Source organism: Haliaeetus leucocephalus, unplaced genomic scaffold, assembly GCF_000737465.1.
Source record: "Haliaeetus leucocephalus isolate CR32 unplaced genomic scaffold, Haliaeetus_leucocephalus-4.0 Scaffold181, whole genome shotgun sequence".
In the NCBI taxonomy this organism is placed as follows: Eukaryota; Metazoa; Chordata; class Aves; order Accipitriformes; family Accipitridae; genus Haliaeetus; species Haliaeetus leucocephalus.
This window is the reverse complement of record NW_010972617.1, coordinates 183,709-201,181: the sequence shown is the minus strand read 5'-3', so window position 1 is coordinate 201,181 and position 17,473 is coordinate 183,709. Positions and strand designations below refer to the sequence as shown.

Genomic DNA, 17,473 nt, shown 5'->3' with positions numbered 1-17,473 from the left:
CCCCCCCCTTAGCAGCCCAATAAGAGAATGTAGGAGCACAGCCCTGGTAATCCGTCTTTTCCTTTGTAACTGTGCGATGTGGGTCTGGGTGGATGTCCACCACAAACTGAGAAGTCTGCAGGGAAACTTCTCTTAAGACGTTACCTATCTTCTTCTTGTCCTGGTGGTGCTTATTTTCTGTCACCTGGTTGCTTTTTAACCCTTTCTTTTGAACGTGGCATTGAGTAGTTAAAAATTTGTAGTTGTGGGGGTGAGTGCAGTTGCTGTAGTCTGCAGCAGCCTTGCCTTACAGGGAGAGCAGCGTGGGGAGAGCTGGAAGACACGTAAACAAGTGCAGGCTTGTAGTTCTGATGTCTGTGATAGCACCCTTTGCTTTCCGCAGTGTTGATAGGCAGTGGCCAACCAGGCTGAAGCTGCCACAACAGTACCACAGCATGCCCGCTACAAGAGTGAATCCCTTTTTATTTCATTCTATGGCTTGTTGAAGACAGCATCGCTGCTTGTTCATGGCTGCTAACCCAAAACTTGCCAAACATCCTGCTCATTTTAGAGGTGGATGCCTTTACAAAGGCAAGGTAAAATTACAGCTGTGATGCGGAGGTGTCTGTAGCTGATTGAATAACAAGCACCTGTACTGAACAGGGAGCTGCCACCAGAATTCCAGTTTGGGTCTTATTTTATTTGATCTTTTGGGTTATTATTTTAAATACTTGCACAAAGAGTCATCTCCTTAGAATTTCCTCTTGCGGTTGGTCATGGTAAAGTCACGCCTTGATTTCTACCACAGGGAATTTGTAGAATGTCTTTGGATTAGTCAGAGCTCCAATAATTAAAAAAAACCACAAAAAACCAACCAAAAAAAACCAACCAAAAAACCTTGGAGCAAAAATGAGTCTTCCTTGTGCTGCTGTTTTAAGACTAAAAGCTCCTGCAGCTTTTATTGCAGCCAAGACAGAGGTAAAAGCGGGTAGCACCTTTTAGCATTATGTCTGTAGTGCAGGGGGGAGTGCCAGGGCTTGTAGTGGAGTTACCTGGGAGTCATTCTGTCAGTATTTGCACCCTCAGCCACCCCTTTCCCTGCAATGAAGCTAAACATCGGTCCTGCAGTGGGCTGGGTTAGTTCATTGTTGATACAGTGACCTTGTTACACACTGTGCTCCATGGTTACCCTGAAGCTGTGAATCATAGAGTGTAAATATCAAATGTCAGTGTCTCTATTTTTCTCTCTTGGTCACTCTCTTTGCAGGTGTTCAGAACGGACCTGATCACTGCCATGAAGTTACATGACTCCTTCCAGCTGAACCCTGATGAATACTATGTGCTGGCAGACCCCTGGAGGCAGGAGTGGGAAAAGGGAGTTCAGGTGCCAGTTAGCCCAGGGACCATCCCAGAACCAGTAGCCAGGTATAGTTTGGAGGAATGTAAACAAATACACATACGTTTATGCTAGCACCTTATGTCTACATTGCCTTGGCTTCTTGAGCTTTATTCTGCAGTGTCTAGCTAGAAAGCTCTCGGTTCTCGGAGACGAAGAGCAACCTGCCTCAGCTTTTTGAATGGTCGGAGAGGTCAAGAGTCAGGCCTGTTCTGCCTGTGTGGTGAAATACGAATGTCAGAGAATAAGTTTTGGCATTAAATTAGGATGGAGTGTGATGACAGAACCTTAAAAATAGCTTCTGTTTTTCAGCCCAGACTTGACCTCATTCAGCATTGCTGGGAGAGCTTTTGTCTGATGCTTCTTGTGTTTAGTTCCAAGCCATAGGTTCCTTTCAAGGAACAGTTAAGACAAGCCAGATTTAAGGGCTAGAGAAAATACAGCATTTATTTTGGTTTCATGTTATTTTTTTGGTTGTTTCATTTACTAACTTAGGAAATGGTTTGTTGTACAACATTTCAGCTGCTTTAAGAACCATCCAGATGTCCATGTAACTAAAATACATTAATGTGAGATTGTCTAGCTTTTATCCAGGAAACCCTTATTTTCCTTACCTTGTTTGTTACACTTAGATATTGTTTTCTGTCTCAAATTAAACAGTGCAGTTGTAAGGGCAGGAGTGCGTTGCAGCCCTTTTATGCTTAGTTGGGATTGGAGTTGGAGAAAGTGAGAAGAACAAGGATTACTGCTATTTAATCATACTAGATCTCTTTGAGTAAGTCCAGGCTGGCTCATAAGGCGTTACCAAATGACCCACCAGTGCTGGTGGGGTCAGAACAGCCCAAACTGATACATAGCAGAAAATTCTGGGTGACACTACACTGCTTCTGTTAGGTCTGCATCTGCCAGCTTTAACCTTGGAGTAGGCGGACTACAGGAGTGTTTGTTAGCGCTTTCTGTGTTCTGTGCACCAATCTGCAGGCGGCTGCGCAGCCCTACTAGGTCTGTACAATGAGGAACTTACCCACACATCAGGTAAACCCTTTCCTTCCTTCTCCTTCTGAAGGATTGGACCGGGAGATCCAAGGAGAACTTGGCATTTTCCTCTCTGCTGTGCAGTTTAGAACATGGGAGCATATCTTTTCCCTGCAGTGCTCGTAGCCTGCTTCACACTGACCTCACCCAGTCCCTGCATAAATGCACACGCATTGTATCTGTGTGCTCACATTGTCTTCTCCTCACTGCTTTGTCTTTCAAGCACCTCCCAAGGCTGCAGGAGAGTCAGGAGACCTGTGGACTTTAGCAGAGGGAGACCTTCTGGGGGATCCCCACCCCATATCTTACAGGGAGGTGGTTTGGTGGCTGCATCAGATCCAGGTACTCACTTAGAGAGCTTTTCTCTGCCAATCGCCAACAGAGATGTTGCTCCATACTTAAGATACTAAAGGAGATGGGGAAAGAAGGCACCCACAGTTGAGGGTATCAGCTCAGGAGGCACCACTTTTTTTTTAGTTGCTGAGCTGTCTTGTATAGTCCTACTGGTGAGTTCCTGTTGGTCAGAGAGGCCCTCTGATGCCTGATTATTACCCTGTTTGCTCCCTCACAAAATACTTGGGGAGCCCTGTGGTGGTGCTGGAGCGCTGGAACTGTTCTGTGCTTAACTTTGGGAGGGGAGGGAGATGTTCTGTAAATTGAATCGGCAGCAGTCAAATAGTCGCTGGTGTGGAACAGAAGCAAAATACAGTACAGATAGCTGATGCTGTTGAGGTACATAATAGAGAATAAAATATTTTGGTCTTGTAGTGACTGGTCAGGGCAGCAAGAGTAGGTTCAGAGGGGTGGGGAAAGGAGCAAGTCTGTGTGGTGATTTAGTGAAAGCATGCAGTCAGATGGATAATTCAGTTGAATGTGCTTTTTGGTACATAGTAAGTGTTGCTTTTTTTACTTCTTTCTATCACAGAAATAAAGAGATGAAGGTGGTCTGTTTTGAAGCCAAACTACCTGTGTTTATTTCTTCTGTGCCACTGCAGTGGTATTTAGACAGCATGTACAGGGTGCTGCCCAGAGGTTATGATTTCTGCATGGAGGGCTACTCGGGAAGGAATTTATGGTACAGAAGATTTGGAGAGCAGTGCCCTGTTTCAAGTAAATTCTCTGTGAGATGTAGTGGTCTGTACAGTATGACCAGGAACAGTTTGAGCAGTACAGTTAGGCTGGCAAGATCATTCAGATTTGTATTTTTCCACAGTCCCCTTCTGCATCTCAGAAGCCCCAAATTCAGCATTTGGCTCTTGCCCACTATTTCTCAGATTGTTGTCTGAAATAAGCTAGATGAGGGGAAGATTTAGGTCTGTGCAGGAGACTGAAATAGGTAGAGGGTTTACCGAGACCTATGTGTGCAGATACAGTAGTGGCAGATCAGGGTCTTCTTACAGGGTGAGGAGTTAACGTGTTGGACCTCAGATGGGGGTAAAATAGGATGGAGAATCTCCTGCTTGTTGTGGAGCTTAGGCTATTCCCAGCACAAAGTTGTGTCCACATGGAGTGGTGCTGTCTCCTCCCTTGTAGCACTAGAGTGCAAAAAAATCGTCAACACTAGTGCTGCAGGAGGCAGTCATTTGGCAGTGTGGCCTGTTATTCCTGGAGGTACCAGCGTTTAGTTGTGACGTGCATTTCATCCAAACTGAATTTCAGTGTGTGCAGTTAACTTAAGAGAAGGTGCACTGTCCCCTGCTGAGAGAACCGCACTGCAGGTGGACTGACAGTTACCTTGCTGTTTGCAGGCAAGTCACCAGCTTGCTGGTAGAATGACTGCTGTCTTTTGTGAATTGGGCGGTTTTTGCCCCCAGCTCCTGGCTTTGCAAAGTTGTGGCATTGCAGGAATCTGACCTAGAACAAGTTATGTGCTGTAGGTACTTCACCGTTTCCTGAACCAATGCCTGTGGTTGAACAAAATTTCAGTTGGCTTGCAGCTGAAATATGCTTTCATAGTTGGTTTTTGGCCAACCGGAGCCTTCAAAACCAGAGAGAAGGTAGTTTCAGCAGCAGCTGATTAATATTTGCGCTTGGCCCAGCATGACATTAGTGATTGTGAAAGAGCAAATGCAGACCCAAGATGCCAGAGTTTGGATCCGCTTGGGTAAGCAAAGGTAAAGGTAGTTGCAAATTACTGATTCTCTGTGGAAAGGTCTCCTGAATTTCACAAAGATGGCAATTCTGTAGCTACACACACATGCACACACACACACGAAAAAAAATCAAACATACTGGGAGAAAAAAAACTTCAAATGTAGCAGGAAATACTACTTTTTTTTCCTTGAACTTTCTTGATTTTGGTATTGTAGTTAAACAGATTGATTTAAAAAAAGTCTTAAAACAGTTCAACATCTGTGTATATGGCAGCCATCACTACATAAATACAGTGTTCCTACTCTAGCTTTAAACAAGTGTGAATTTCAGGTAAGAGTAAGCACAGCTCTATCCTCTAATCTTTTCATTTTATTTAGAATTCTGGTAATAAATTGGGTTTCTAGACAACTCCAATTAATTTCTTACAGTACTGCCAGTCTGTTATGAAAGCGCACTGTACTGTTTTCTCTTCCCATCTTGGTGCAAGACGATTGCTTAGATGGTTAGATGATCTCTGATGGTTGTTAGTCACTTAGAATGAGGCATTTTGGATTCTCTAGAAACAAGTCTCTCAGCAGCCCAGCATATCTGATGTCTGCTTGTCTTGTTTGTTTTAGGATTGTGTCCGAGACGAAAGCTGTCACGTTTACACGTCCCAGGAAGTACATTGTTTCATCAGGTTCAGAGCCTCCAGAGCTGGGCTATGTTGACATTCGAACCTTAGCAGACAGCGTGTGTCGCTACGATCTCAATGAGGTGGATGTAGCATGGTTGCAGCTTGCCAATGAAGAATTCAAAGAAATGGGTGAGCAATAAGTGCTTGTGGTTTTGTTACTTTTTTTTTTTTTAAAGCTGGCAATCTTAAGAATAATTTTAGGGAGGGCAGCAGTGGGGAAAAAATGATAGATGTATGAAGAGGTATTAATCATATGAGTTGGGGTAGCCACGGGAAACCAGGCCTGATGTGGTTAAGCCCTAAGATATATGCTTTCATTACTGCTGAGTTGTATCTGCTTAGACCAGGTCAGAATCTGGCCACATGGCTTTTTTCTATGCTGCTTTCCATTTCAGAAGGGAATTGTCACAAAGTTTCCATTTTGTCGTCAAGGTCCTTGAAGAGAACATCAGGTAGACCATTCAGGTAGTTTTTCCAGTTAGTCCTTTTTTTTCACGTATTTATTTCTCTCTGCATCACACATCCGTATCATCTTTTTAGCTAGTGATGTTCAGTGCGAAGAAGTTACATGAGGTTTAGAGAACCTACGTGAGCTGAATTGCGCAGGGAATGAGACAGTAAGGAATTCCCACAGTGATTTATTGGAGGAATCTCCCAAAACTTACTGTGACCGTGTGCTCCAGTTCTGAAGCAGGAAGAGGAGCTGTCACAAGGGGAGCAACTATTCCCTTTTCTACAGAATGGATTGTGTGTGGGAAGGGGCAGGGGAGCAGGGCATGAACAGTAACATTTCTTTGGTAAGGTGTGTGCTTCAGGAGAGGATTTCACTGGAATTGAAGCGGATGTAAGTCAGCACAAATTTTAACCACATTGTTTAGATAAGGGAAAAGATGCTGTGCCAGATGGAAGAGGTTTGGACATGTTGGTGAACACTGTTGATTTTTGTTTTAGCATTGTGGCTGTTCCCTGCTTTGGGTTACAGTTTAGTCATACGGGTTTTACCTGGCTGTAGTCTGTACACGGCATGACTCAAGACCTGGTAAACCACAAACTGACCATTTGTAACTCTTTAGAAGTTTCTCTGTTTTAAACCCACATATGGAAGAAACAGATGACCCAGCCTTGACCCAGTCTCTTACCCAAGCCTTTTTTCCAGGTCTCAAGTCAGGCCTGCTCAGGTTTAGTGTTGGGCTTAGAGGATTTCGGAACAGTTCATGACTGAAGAGTTTAGGTTACCTGTCCAGTTATCTTCAGGAAAACAGCAGCAGCAAGTCACAGAATCATAGAATGGTTTGGGTTGGAAGGGACCTTAAAGATCATCTGGTTCCAACCCCCCTGTCATGGGTAGGAACACCTTCCACTAGACGAGGTTGCTCAAAGCCCTGGCCTTGAGCCAGGTCCCCTTAGCTTTCTTCAAAGAAAAATTAAAAATACTGTTTATGATTTGTAATTGATACCCATCTATCCAGTGTAGATAATTCCCTCTCTCTGTCTTTTGTGAAAACCAGAGGAGGGCTACCACAGTGTTATACTGGGTTGTAAGCAGCATTAGCGATAAAACGCACAAGAGGGGCTCTTCCTCATGCAGATATGTACCTGTGCATGAAGCCCTGTGGCAGCCATTCTGCTACACCAACGTAACCTTCAAAGTACACGTTGCATGTGAAACACTGAACAGCTAGAATTTCACAGTTCTGATCTTCCATGCTGTGTTTTGGTGCAGTTTGTTGTAGTTTGTTTGCTCTAATTCTTTATCCACTCAGTTTTGCTGTACACAGAGGGAAGGAAATGCTCCTGTCGCTACCAGGCAGTACATTGTGGGTCTTGAAACATGAACCTGGGTGCTCTATCAGACACTGCACTCTGCAGATACTATTAATGGGCATTTGAAAAGTGAAATACTTCCTGATCTGCAGTTGTAGCACTTCCTTTATGGTATCCCTGCAGCTATGAATTCCCTGTGTTTTCTTTGGTATCTGTTGGAAGTGCTTCAGGTACTGAAAATGTATATTCTGTCTTTAAAAGAATGAATGTAAACATTTGAACTGAAGCCGCAGCCCCTTGATTCACTTTTTTTAACCCTTATAAATGCACAGCCAGTGACATATCTCTAAAGGTTGTTTATAAAGTGATAGCAATCGTGGGGTTAGCATTTAGTTGCAAACTGGTATAAAACTTGCCAGCATCTGCTTTGCTGGTGCAATATTTGTGGTCTGCAGGGCAAAATTCACTGTCGTTCATCAGCAGAATTTTGGATGTTCCCTCTTGCCACCTTTCAGCTGCTCAGTTTGGGTGGTATGGGATGCATTGATCTCTGCCGCAAGGATTTACCTGTCAGTAAGGGAAGCTGGAATTACTTTTGTAGAGTGTTTGTCTTCTGATCTGGGGGAGGTAGAGAGGTTTTTTCCTTCTTTGTTTTGTGGGATTTGTGGCTCAGTTATTCACAGGGAGAGCCGAAAGGCAGATTTTCTTGTTAAAGCACACATCATGAGGTTGCCGTCTTCTGTACGTCACAGTAAACACTAGGTATTGGGAATTAGACCAAAAGTGGGATATCCTAAGCGTACCCTTCATTGTTGTGATTTAAGTATATGGCAATTCTTGTGCTAAACTGACTTTGCAAAAGGAAAATTATTATTTGCAGTAGCATAGCTTTCTTGGTTTCACTGGTGTTTGCGTGGCATGATTTTGTGGTAAATGTTGGCGTAGTACCGACTTGGAAGTATTACAGCCATTGTCAGAGCAAGTGAGAGATGGAAGCCAGAGGGGGAAGCACCGTGCTCTTTTTAGATCTTCTGTGATAGATATTTTTTCAGGTCTATAATGGTAATTTAATATAATGAACAAATTTGAATTGATAGAAATATAGAAAACTATAATGTAATCAGCCTGTAGCTGTGGTGTTATGAATAGTTTTCTGATGGATGCTGTTTGAAAAGACCAAATCCCAGATTAGATGTTGTATTTATTTATTTATTGTCCCAGATTTGATGTTGCATTTATTACAACTGTGTTTTTCACTTGTTAAAACTAATTCATTGGTGTAGCAGGGTCTGATGGAGACCTCAGTTGGGGTTGCACCCATTTGCGTTGGAACTTGTAAAAACCCAACAACTGTTGTTAGAAACTGCAAGTTTGTTACAAGTATCATTAGCAGGTTTTGTCATTGATTTTCCCCTCTGCCCCCATCACTTTTGGTTCAGAACACTCCCAAATCTTTCACCAAAGACTCAACATCTGGGTTGCAAAATAGAAGCAAAAGCCATAGACAGTGCTGTCCCAGAAGGAAAAATGAGAATATGACCAGGAAGCCAAAACCAGTTTATGAAAGTTTTTCTCGGGATTTTGAAAGATTGATTTGGATACTGCACTTCTGTTTGTCTAATACAATTATAAGACTTCTCTAACTTTTTTTTTTTTTCACAGTTTCCCTTGTTCATGCTGGAATAGGCATGATTGTCTAGGAATGACGTGTACGTGTGGGGCTCAGTTCTATCTACTCATCTGTTAAAAAAGAAGCTGGAGTTGGGTGTGGCGGTGGTTATCACTGTTTCCTTTAAATAAATAACAACTCTTGTTTCCCAGGGATGCCTGAGCTGGATGAGTACACGATGGAAAGGGTCATAGAGGAGTTTGAACAACGATGCTATGACAACATGAGTCATGCTATTGAGACGGAAGAAGGACTTGGGATTGAATATGATGAAGACGTTGTCTGTGATGTCTGTCAGTCTCCAGATGGAGAAGATGGCAATGAAATGGTGTTTTGTGACAAATGCAATATTTGCGTGCACCAGGTACGGCAGCCAGGGCACAGCGTGGGGGGTGAAGGTGTGGTGACAGAAACTTTTCCAAACCATTAAAGATAACAGATTGGATTTTTTCCAGTGACAGACGTTGATCTGTTAAGTTGGTGCAGAGCTCACCATTGAGAGGTGGGATGAATTCAGAAATTACGTAATTGAGAAAAAGAATTGTTACACGTAATTCTAGAAATGTCACGCTAAGAGGGTTAAAAATGGTGTTGCTTATCTGAGGAGGAAGTTACAAGGTGAGGAACTGCCTCTCCAAAACATACACATGTGTATTGTTGTACATTCTCACCTGGCCACTACTTTTGCTATATTCTTTTCCCCTCTTTCTGCACACTGCTGGGGCTAACACACCTCTAATATAAGCAACTTTGGCTCAGCAGGGAGGGGACAAAACTTTCAGCCAATCGCTAGGGACACTAGTAGGATTTATTATAGTCAATTTATTTTAATGGAGGACCTACTGACCTGAGCTGAGCTAATGAAGCACTATTACGTACCACCTTTTTGTGGCAGGTAAGATGTCAGTCGTCTTGCCATGAAAGAGCGGAATTTTAGCATATCTGCTTCTGTGGATGCTTCTTACTGTAGTAGATGACTTCCTATCAGCTGTCTTTCCCTCCCAGCTTTAAGAAGTTTGCTTTGTCATTCAGTATTTGGAAAACTGTGGTGTCTGGTGAGCAAGAGTGGCATTTTCTTGCATGTGTTACTTAAATGCATTTGTACTAATGATAAAGAAATATGCCTATGACAGCTGTAAGGTACAAATGGCTATCTTGCAAGATACTCTGATGTGGCGTTTTTAGATCTGCAGTGGTTCTCTATCCTTAGTCTTGGATCACGTCCAATCTGAAACTTAAGAGGGGTAAAACTGACAGTAATTGGGACAGAGGTCTCCTTAAAGACGTAATCTCCCCCCAAAAAAGTGGTCTTAATTAGTTGCTGTTCTGCACTTTTCCCTCTGAATAAGAAGTAAACCCCAGTGCTTTGGATTAGCATTGAGTATTGCACAGCAGAGCTCTTTAATTTGTGGTTCTTGCCTTTTGAATTAGATACAGTCTAGTTCCTGTTACGTATAGCCTTTCTGATACTGAACTTCATCCTAGATCACTGCTGGCAGGGTTGTCTGTCAGGAGTCCCCTTGCCCTTTGGGCTGGCAAACATGTTCTTCATTTCCCCAGTTGAAGTGGGCAGTGTTTTCTTGCCTAGCAGCCGGTCATGACTTCTGCTCCTTTCACTGAAAGATCTTTTTGGGGAATGAATGGGTAAAGTGGTTGGCTAAGTTTATGAAAGCATCCTGAGATCCTCCACAAGCTAATGTTTCTATAGCGTTAAGAATTCCATAAAGAACATTTTGAGACTTGCGAGAAGCTACGTGTGAACAGCTCATGCATGTTGTTTCCTTTGTTTTCTTTCCCTTTTCTGTAAATGGGAACACAGGCCTGTTACGGGATCCTGAAGGTGCCGGAAGGCAGCTGGCTGTGCAGGACCTGCGCGCTTGGCGTTCAGCCCAAGTGTTTGCTGTGTCCCAAGAAGGGTGGTGCCATGAAGCCGACCCGCAGTGGCACCAAGTGGGTCCACGTTAGTTGTGCTCTGTGGATTCCAGAGGTAGGTGCCGACCCTCTGGGAGTTCAGGGCTGCAGTGATTCTGGGAGAGAAGAAATCTGTCAAAAACGCTGTTCAACCTAGTGTGTGTTGCTACAATGAGTGTAGCATGTACGTGGAACTTCTTAGGAAGATGGTATAAAAGATTTTCAATTAGATGCAAAGTCTGGCAGGATGGAGCCTTTTCTGTAAAGGAAGTAATTGCCTTTGTCAACCAAAATTAGGCCTCAAAAAATTAGGCCTTTGCTGCGGGCAAAGCTCATTTAACAAGCACACAAAGTACCGTTATATTTTGTAAACAGAACTTTAAAGGTGAATCAGGAAGGTTTGGATGTGACAGTGAGAATTCCTGTGGGTTCTCATAATCAAAATATTCATCCTGTATGACAAGGTGGGCTTCACCTTGAAACTGCTTTGTTCATTCAGTGAGGAACTGATTTTTTAAAAAAGGAATTTTAATTTTTTTAGTTCTTTATAAACTGAGGAACTTGGAACACGCTAATTTTGCATATGTGCCCAAGGAATTTGATTTCTTTGGTAAAATTGTTTCCCTTTTCAGTTAACAGTGTAATAGTCGCTCTGCATTTTTTAACCTTTTTTCTCTTAGGTGAGCATTGGAAGCCCAGAAAAAATGGAGCCCATCACAAAGGTTTCTCACATTCCCAGCAGTAGGTGGGCACTGGTGTGCAGCCTTTGTAATGAAAAAGTTGGAGCTTCTATACAGGTAATTTAATTGCACAAATATCCGTGTGTTTTGTTTTGTCAGACTTCCTTTGATTTCCTGTTCGTTACTGTGGCCTTAATTGCACACAAAGTGCTTTTGAGTATTGGTGTGCTCTTGCCTTCTAGGCAGGTCATCCCATAAGAATTCCTGATTTGTAGATACGCTGATATGTTTATTAATACACTGAAATAAAACTTAAATGTTGTTGAGTAGAGGGAAAAAACCTGTATTTCTGTGATGTACCACATACAAAAGGAAGCTTGAAAGCTGAAAGCTGCTGTGCTGAAACCTATCTGCTAGTCCCTGTTTAGCGAGTTCTAAGACAAGTTGGATACCTCAGTGGGAGCTGAGTATTTCCTGTAACAGCCTGAATTTTGAAGGTGCTGAGCATGCCCAGCTCTCAGGGAAGTCAGTGGAAGTGAACACCTTCACTTTGATGATAAAGCTAGTTGTAGCTTTGAGTTTCTAATTTTAGGTACTGCTTAACATTGGACTGTTTTGGCTGTAACTATTTTTCCTGTAACTGTTTTATTGTTGGTCCAGCTTTTAAGTTGCTGAGGAGCATATCTGGTCATTTAATATTAGGCTTTTTGAGCAGTAGGAAAGAAAGATTGTTTGACTGGTCTGCCCTGAGATTCAAGCAAGCCACAAGCTGAAGAAATGAGCCCCATTTCCTCCGTTGGTTGTGGGTAGATTCTGGAGCTCTTAGTGTTTCTAAGGAGAAAAAAACCTCCTGGGTGTGAGTTGCCCAGTTCACATTGCTGTAGCAGCAGTGCCACGTTACCGTTCTGACTTCTGGTGCTCACTTGAGCTCAGGGATGATGACTGCCCGGAACAGCAAGCCGGGGCAGAATCAAAACGCATGTCTAGTCTTCCTAGTTCCAGAAAGAATGATTTCCGTATGCAATAAATAATTAAACTATAAAGCTAGCACTATGAAGCCATTTGTTTCATACCAACAACTCACATTCTTGGGCCAGTGCCAGTTTGTCTCATTGCATACTTCGGAAATTCTCTCTGCAGTTTCAGTTGGATTTGGATTCAGCCTTCCTCACCGTAGCCTGTGAATTGTCGCTGTTAAGTAACTGAATTGATCTGCACCAGAGTGTTTCAGACTGGGCAGTGTGGTTTCACCTGCATATTTATATTGGGTTGCTAGCTGTAAAGCACTTGCAGATCCTTTACAGTGGAAAATCACTCAGAAATGTTAAATAATAATTTTAGGAACAATTTTAAAATCTAGAGAGATTGAGAAAACCCATTACCAAGCCCCAGATTTTTGAAAGAGGAGATTACTTGGTTTCCTGAGACACGAGACAAGACTTTGATCTAGCTTACTTGAGAAGAAATGATGACAGTAAGGACAGGTGACCCACTCGGAGTCGTGTTGTGATTGTGTAGAAAAAGACAATAAAGTATAGCTTAGTGTTGTGGTAATGTTCTTCACCTTCAAGGTGTGCTTCATATACTTCAGCAAAATGATCCTCAGAAAGCTCCCTGAGACAGATAGGGAGATACTACTGTCTCGTAAGGAGTCTGAAGAAGTAAAGCTCTTTCTATTTTGTGGCTAGGCTAATGTTACAGGATCCATGATGGTAAGACACAGAAATTTCTAAAGTCCTGCACTTTTTTAAAATTAGGTTTTATCCATTTCCTTTTTTCCTCTGCTCTGAGTCATTTGATGAGGTTGCCAGAAAAAGTTGTAAACCAGCAATGCAGCAGTAGTTCCAGTGAAACCTATCAGTCCGTTTCCATTTAAGGCATGTATAAAATAGTCAATGTTAAGTAGAGAAAATAAATCTGTCCACAGCATATAAATTTGCAATCGTAATACCTCCTTGCAGAGCTGTCCCCTTCCTTTTGGCCACTATTGCGTAGTTGAAACTGTTTTGTCCATTCTCCAGACCTGTTCTGAGGGCTAACTTAGAGTAGTTTAAGTTAAGTTGAACACTTGAGTATTTATGTATGTTGGTGTGCAGGGGAGTGTCCTTCCATATTTCTTCTGATACCACCTCTCCCCTTCCAGTGACGACACAGGATGACATGTAGGCACGATGGCTACCACTTCAGACAGTTCTACATTTGAAATTATGGGGCAGAGACAAACAAATTACAGTTTTGCCTGACATGTTATAGGAGTTGTATAAATCTTGGTATCATTAAAGCTAGCAGTGAGAAATACATAGATTGGTGTTGTGAAATTTCATACAGCAGAGAAGAACATTACACAAAGCCACTGCAATAGAAAGGAAGTAGCGTTAACTGGATGAACTGAGAGAGATTGATTCTCCAGAGATGTTATGAGATGAGCACAACAATTAGCTGGAAGTACGTGTTAGGCTGGGCAGAGAGCAGCTGCAGTAAGCTGGGAAAAACGAGAGTGCGTATTCTCCCAGGTTCAGCAGATTTCCTTCCGATGAGGCAGGCTTTCCCCTCTTCTCCCAATAAAATATTAGCCATGCTACAAGGTGATTGTTCTAGACAATAGCAGCCTGGAAACCGTGGCTTAAAGTGCTCTCCTGTACTGTTTGGTGTTCCAGTTGGGCTGCTTTTGCTGTGTTCGCTAGTAAGAGCAGAAAGCGCAAAAGATGCTTTGGTATTTTTTAATTCCTTTTATATGTTGATTTTACTAAAGAATGTTCATTTGAAACTTCGGCAGTTTAAACTCTGTTGTACCTTTATGTGCCATCTGGCTGCCGAGTCAACCTGAGCAGGAAAACCCGGAGGAGAAAAGAGATTTGGCTTCTTTACATAGTACTGTACAAACATCCTAGTGCAATGCATTTCTCTTTAAGGTTAGATGACTTGTGTTAAGCACAGTTTTGTTTCCTCCTAGTTAATGTTCATTTCCACTTTTAATGTCTTTTCACTGGAGGCAGAGGTGCGAGTTGACACAAAAGCATATATATGCATGTGCACATGTACATACATACATACATATATGTAAACCTTTCAGTTTGCGGCTGGCAATAGCTATGACAGCATTTTGCAAGAGAAAGTTACATGTAATTGAAATGAAGTGCTAAATCAGCTGAACTAGCGCCTGTCACTCCACGATGGCTGGGTTCACTGGGAGGGAAGAAAGATGACAAAAAATTGAATTTCCTGTTCTCCTCATCCCCCAGGTGAAGGCTGTAGTCAGTGAAGTAGTGACTGACAGTGATTTAATATTTCACATTATAAAATAGGGGTAACAGGAAAAAAAAAAAATCCCCTTGGTGGAGGCCTTTTTGGTAGCACGGGGTCCAGGTGCTGGGAAAGACTTTTAATTAAAAGTACCAGACTGGCCTGGAGCCGCCAAGATGTTTTTCCCTCTCTCTCATGCTGGCACAGTCAAAGGGGGAACGTTTTCCTTTGTGTAACACTGCCTTATGTGAGTGGCTCCGGAGACGGTAAGAACGCTGCTCTTGTGGATTTGCTGGTTATTGAATAGCGTGATTGGGCTAGGGAGGGGTTAACCATTCCTGCCCCACTGGGCCACTTGATCATTGCCTGGCCTGAAAGCACTAAATCGTAAACCTAATTAACAGAGAGCAGGAAAGTACATGCAGCTTAGAAGCAGAGCGCCATAACAGTGTTGTTCTTCCAAAGCAGTCCTGGCTGCTTGAACAGTTTTAGGTTGTGTGGCTTCTTAAATTTATATTTGATTAATTTTAATTTAATTTCTGTAGTGTTCAGTGAAGAACTGCAGAACAGCCTTTCACGTCACCTGTGCATTTGACCGTGGCTTGGAGATGAAGACCATACTGGCAGAGAACGATGAGGTGAAATTTAAGTCTTACTGTCCCAAGCACAGCTCCACCAAGAAAACGGATGATGAGACTTTCAGTGAAAGTCCAGGTCAGGAGAACGGGAACGGGATTCAGGACAGCTCTCTTCCTGCCCACATCGATCCTTTCCACAGCATGGATCAAAACCAGGAGGAGGCCCACAGGGTCAGCCTCCGCAAGCAGAAGCTCCAGCAGCTGGAGGATGAGTTCTATACATTTGTTGAGTCTTTGGAAGTGGCTAAAGCGCTGCGGCTGCCTGAGGAGCCAGTGGGATTCCTTTACCAGTACTGGAAGCTGAAGAGAAAAGCCAACTTCAATAAGCCTTTGATTACCCCAAAGAAGGATGAAGAGGACAATCTGGCTAAACGGGAACAGGATGTTCTGTTCAGAAGACTGCAGCTCTTCACACACCTCCGGCAGGATCTGGAGCGGGTAAGCCACTGCGCTGCCCCGCGCTTGTGCGAGGTGCGCTAGCCTTCATTAGTCACCTTTCCAAACGACGCTCTCAGTTACTGCTCTCGCGTGCAGGCACTCCATGCCGCATCTTAGCATTGTTATTGTCAGAAAAGACGGTTAACACTAAATTTCTGCAGAGCACACCAATTACCCTCTTCAAGTAGAGGGTTAGTTCACAGGGCCAGCAGGTCTTGGCTTGTAGTATCCACTCTCCTTATAACTGGATTGTCGTATTTCTGCTTATGCTTTTTTACTGAGTAACACTTACGGCTGTGGACTGTACTGCAACCCCTGGCTAGAGCTTTTTTAACCTTTAAGGGCTTTCTCTGCTCCTTTCCTGGTGCATAAGAAGGAAAAGATTATGGAGCTTACCTTGCTCTGCAGCAGATCTGTTTCTCATTGACACAGTGTAGTAGGAGGACATTTCACTGGACTGTCTCTGTAAAAGGTTTAGGAGGCACATGATATTCCACTCAATTAGGTTCTGAATGTTTAAAGAACAGTTCTGTAGGATCAGTTTGGTGTTTTAAGTACATCTGATCCTGCAAGGACCCGAATTCCTTCCTTTGTTTTTTTTTAGGGGTTAACTAGTAGAGTTTAAGATAAGCTAGAACAAGAAAGAGTACTGAAATTATTTTAGTTTTTTACATCCGTACAGCATATGGCTCTTATAGGCCACGTGCAGAACCCGGCTCAAGAGGTCCTACCTCAGCGTCAGTAACCTGGAATGCTATCTAGTCTTCAAATCAGCACAGCAGGTGCTCAGGCATCTACTGCATCCTTTGTAGCTGCTACCTAGTATCTTTCATTTATGCTCCGTGTGCTCAAGATTTCTTCTGATCTTCTCTTTGATCAGCTAAATAAGTTGAGTTTGTCACTGTGTTCTCTGGATCTTATATTATTCTGTAGGTATCCTTTCCATTTTTAAGTGTGACGTCAAAACGGGATACATCATTCTAGTAATATTTTTAATGCTTTACTACTCGGTTGTTCCCACTGATTGTACATCCAAGATAACTTGGATGAAAAAAAATGTAAAAAATGGGGCCTACGGTTTTTTTTCCTTGTCAAGATAAATTCGGGTGGACTTCTTTATGACTTGACATTAGTGACAGTATCATCCATCTAGACACAGACTTTGAAATCGTGTCATCCAGTTCACCTAATGAAACAGGTACTTCTGTGGACATGACGTATCTGTTGTGTGTGCAGCTTGGATCAGACAAGGCGAAAAACAAAAGACTGTGGACTGTATCAGGGCGGGTACCGGGCTAGACAGATCCCTTCTCATTCACATCCACAGAGTAACGACAGTTACGTAAAACTACTGGCTGTCCTGGGACTAGAAGCCTTCAATAGAGCAGGACCTTAGTCATGCTTGTTAAATGTCTCCTCCTTACACTGGTGGTGAGATCAGCCGCCAAGGTTGTAATCCACAGGGCACCAGGCTGTATGCAGCTACACTGAACTGGGAGGGGAGCCTTGGGAACACCCACGTATACTTCCCTGCGATTCCCTCGCCTGGGAAAGAAATAACTGCTGAGCTCTAGTAGAGCGGAGGTTGTGAAACTTACACAGCTGTCCAGATTCGCCAGTCACATTGTAAGGGCAGAAATGTAGTTTTCTTCTAAAAAAACCCCAGAGATGATGGTCAAACAATCAGTTTGTTACTGTTTCCAGTCCCTGCTACCTCTGTTGTGCTACGGCATGAAGAGACGGGCCTGCCTTCATTTTTTTTTGATCGATCATACTGCAGTGGCAGGGTCATCACGAAGACCGGTACTGTTGAATAGTTCTCCACATTTTCATGCTATTAATTAAGTATAATTCCGTGTTGTGTCTCAAACAGCAAGAAGCAACTGGTGCTAGGCTATTTAATACTGAGTCAATTTAAGCATTTCCAGCATTTCTTAGAGTTCCTGTCTG

The 17,473-nt window shown here is 43.0% G+C and overlaps 1 protein-coding gene across 10 annotated transcripts in view; it reads left to right on the top strand.

The window, feature by feature from the left end:
* Positions 1 to 17,473, top strand: part of JADE1 (jade family PHD finger 1) — a 48,592-nt gene that overhangs the window by 23,750 nt on the left and 7,369 nt on the right. For 8 of the 10 annotated variants that reach the window (XM_010564484.1, XM_010564489.1, XM_010564486.1 and 5 more), the window contains exons 4-9: positions 1,247 to 1,404; positions 5,122 to 5,309; positions 8,766 to 8,977; positions 10,433 to 10,600; positions 11,205 to 11,321; positions 14,993 to 15,523. In XM_010564484.1, coding sequence (XP_010562786.1) covers positions 1,247 to 1,404; positions 5,122 to 5,309; positions 8,766 to 8,977; positions 10,433 to 10,600; positions 11,205 to 11,321; positions 14,993 to 15,523 — 1,374 coding nt within the window. The remainder of the gene's footprint in view (positions 1 to 1,246; positions 1,405 to 5,121; positions 5,310 to 8,765; positions 8,978 to 10,432; positions 10,601 to 11,204; positions 11,322 to 14,992; positions 15,524 to 17,473) is intronic. The other 2 variants (XM_010564491.1, XM_010564493.1) reach the window with 1 other exon arrangement.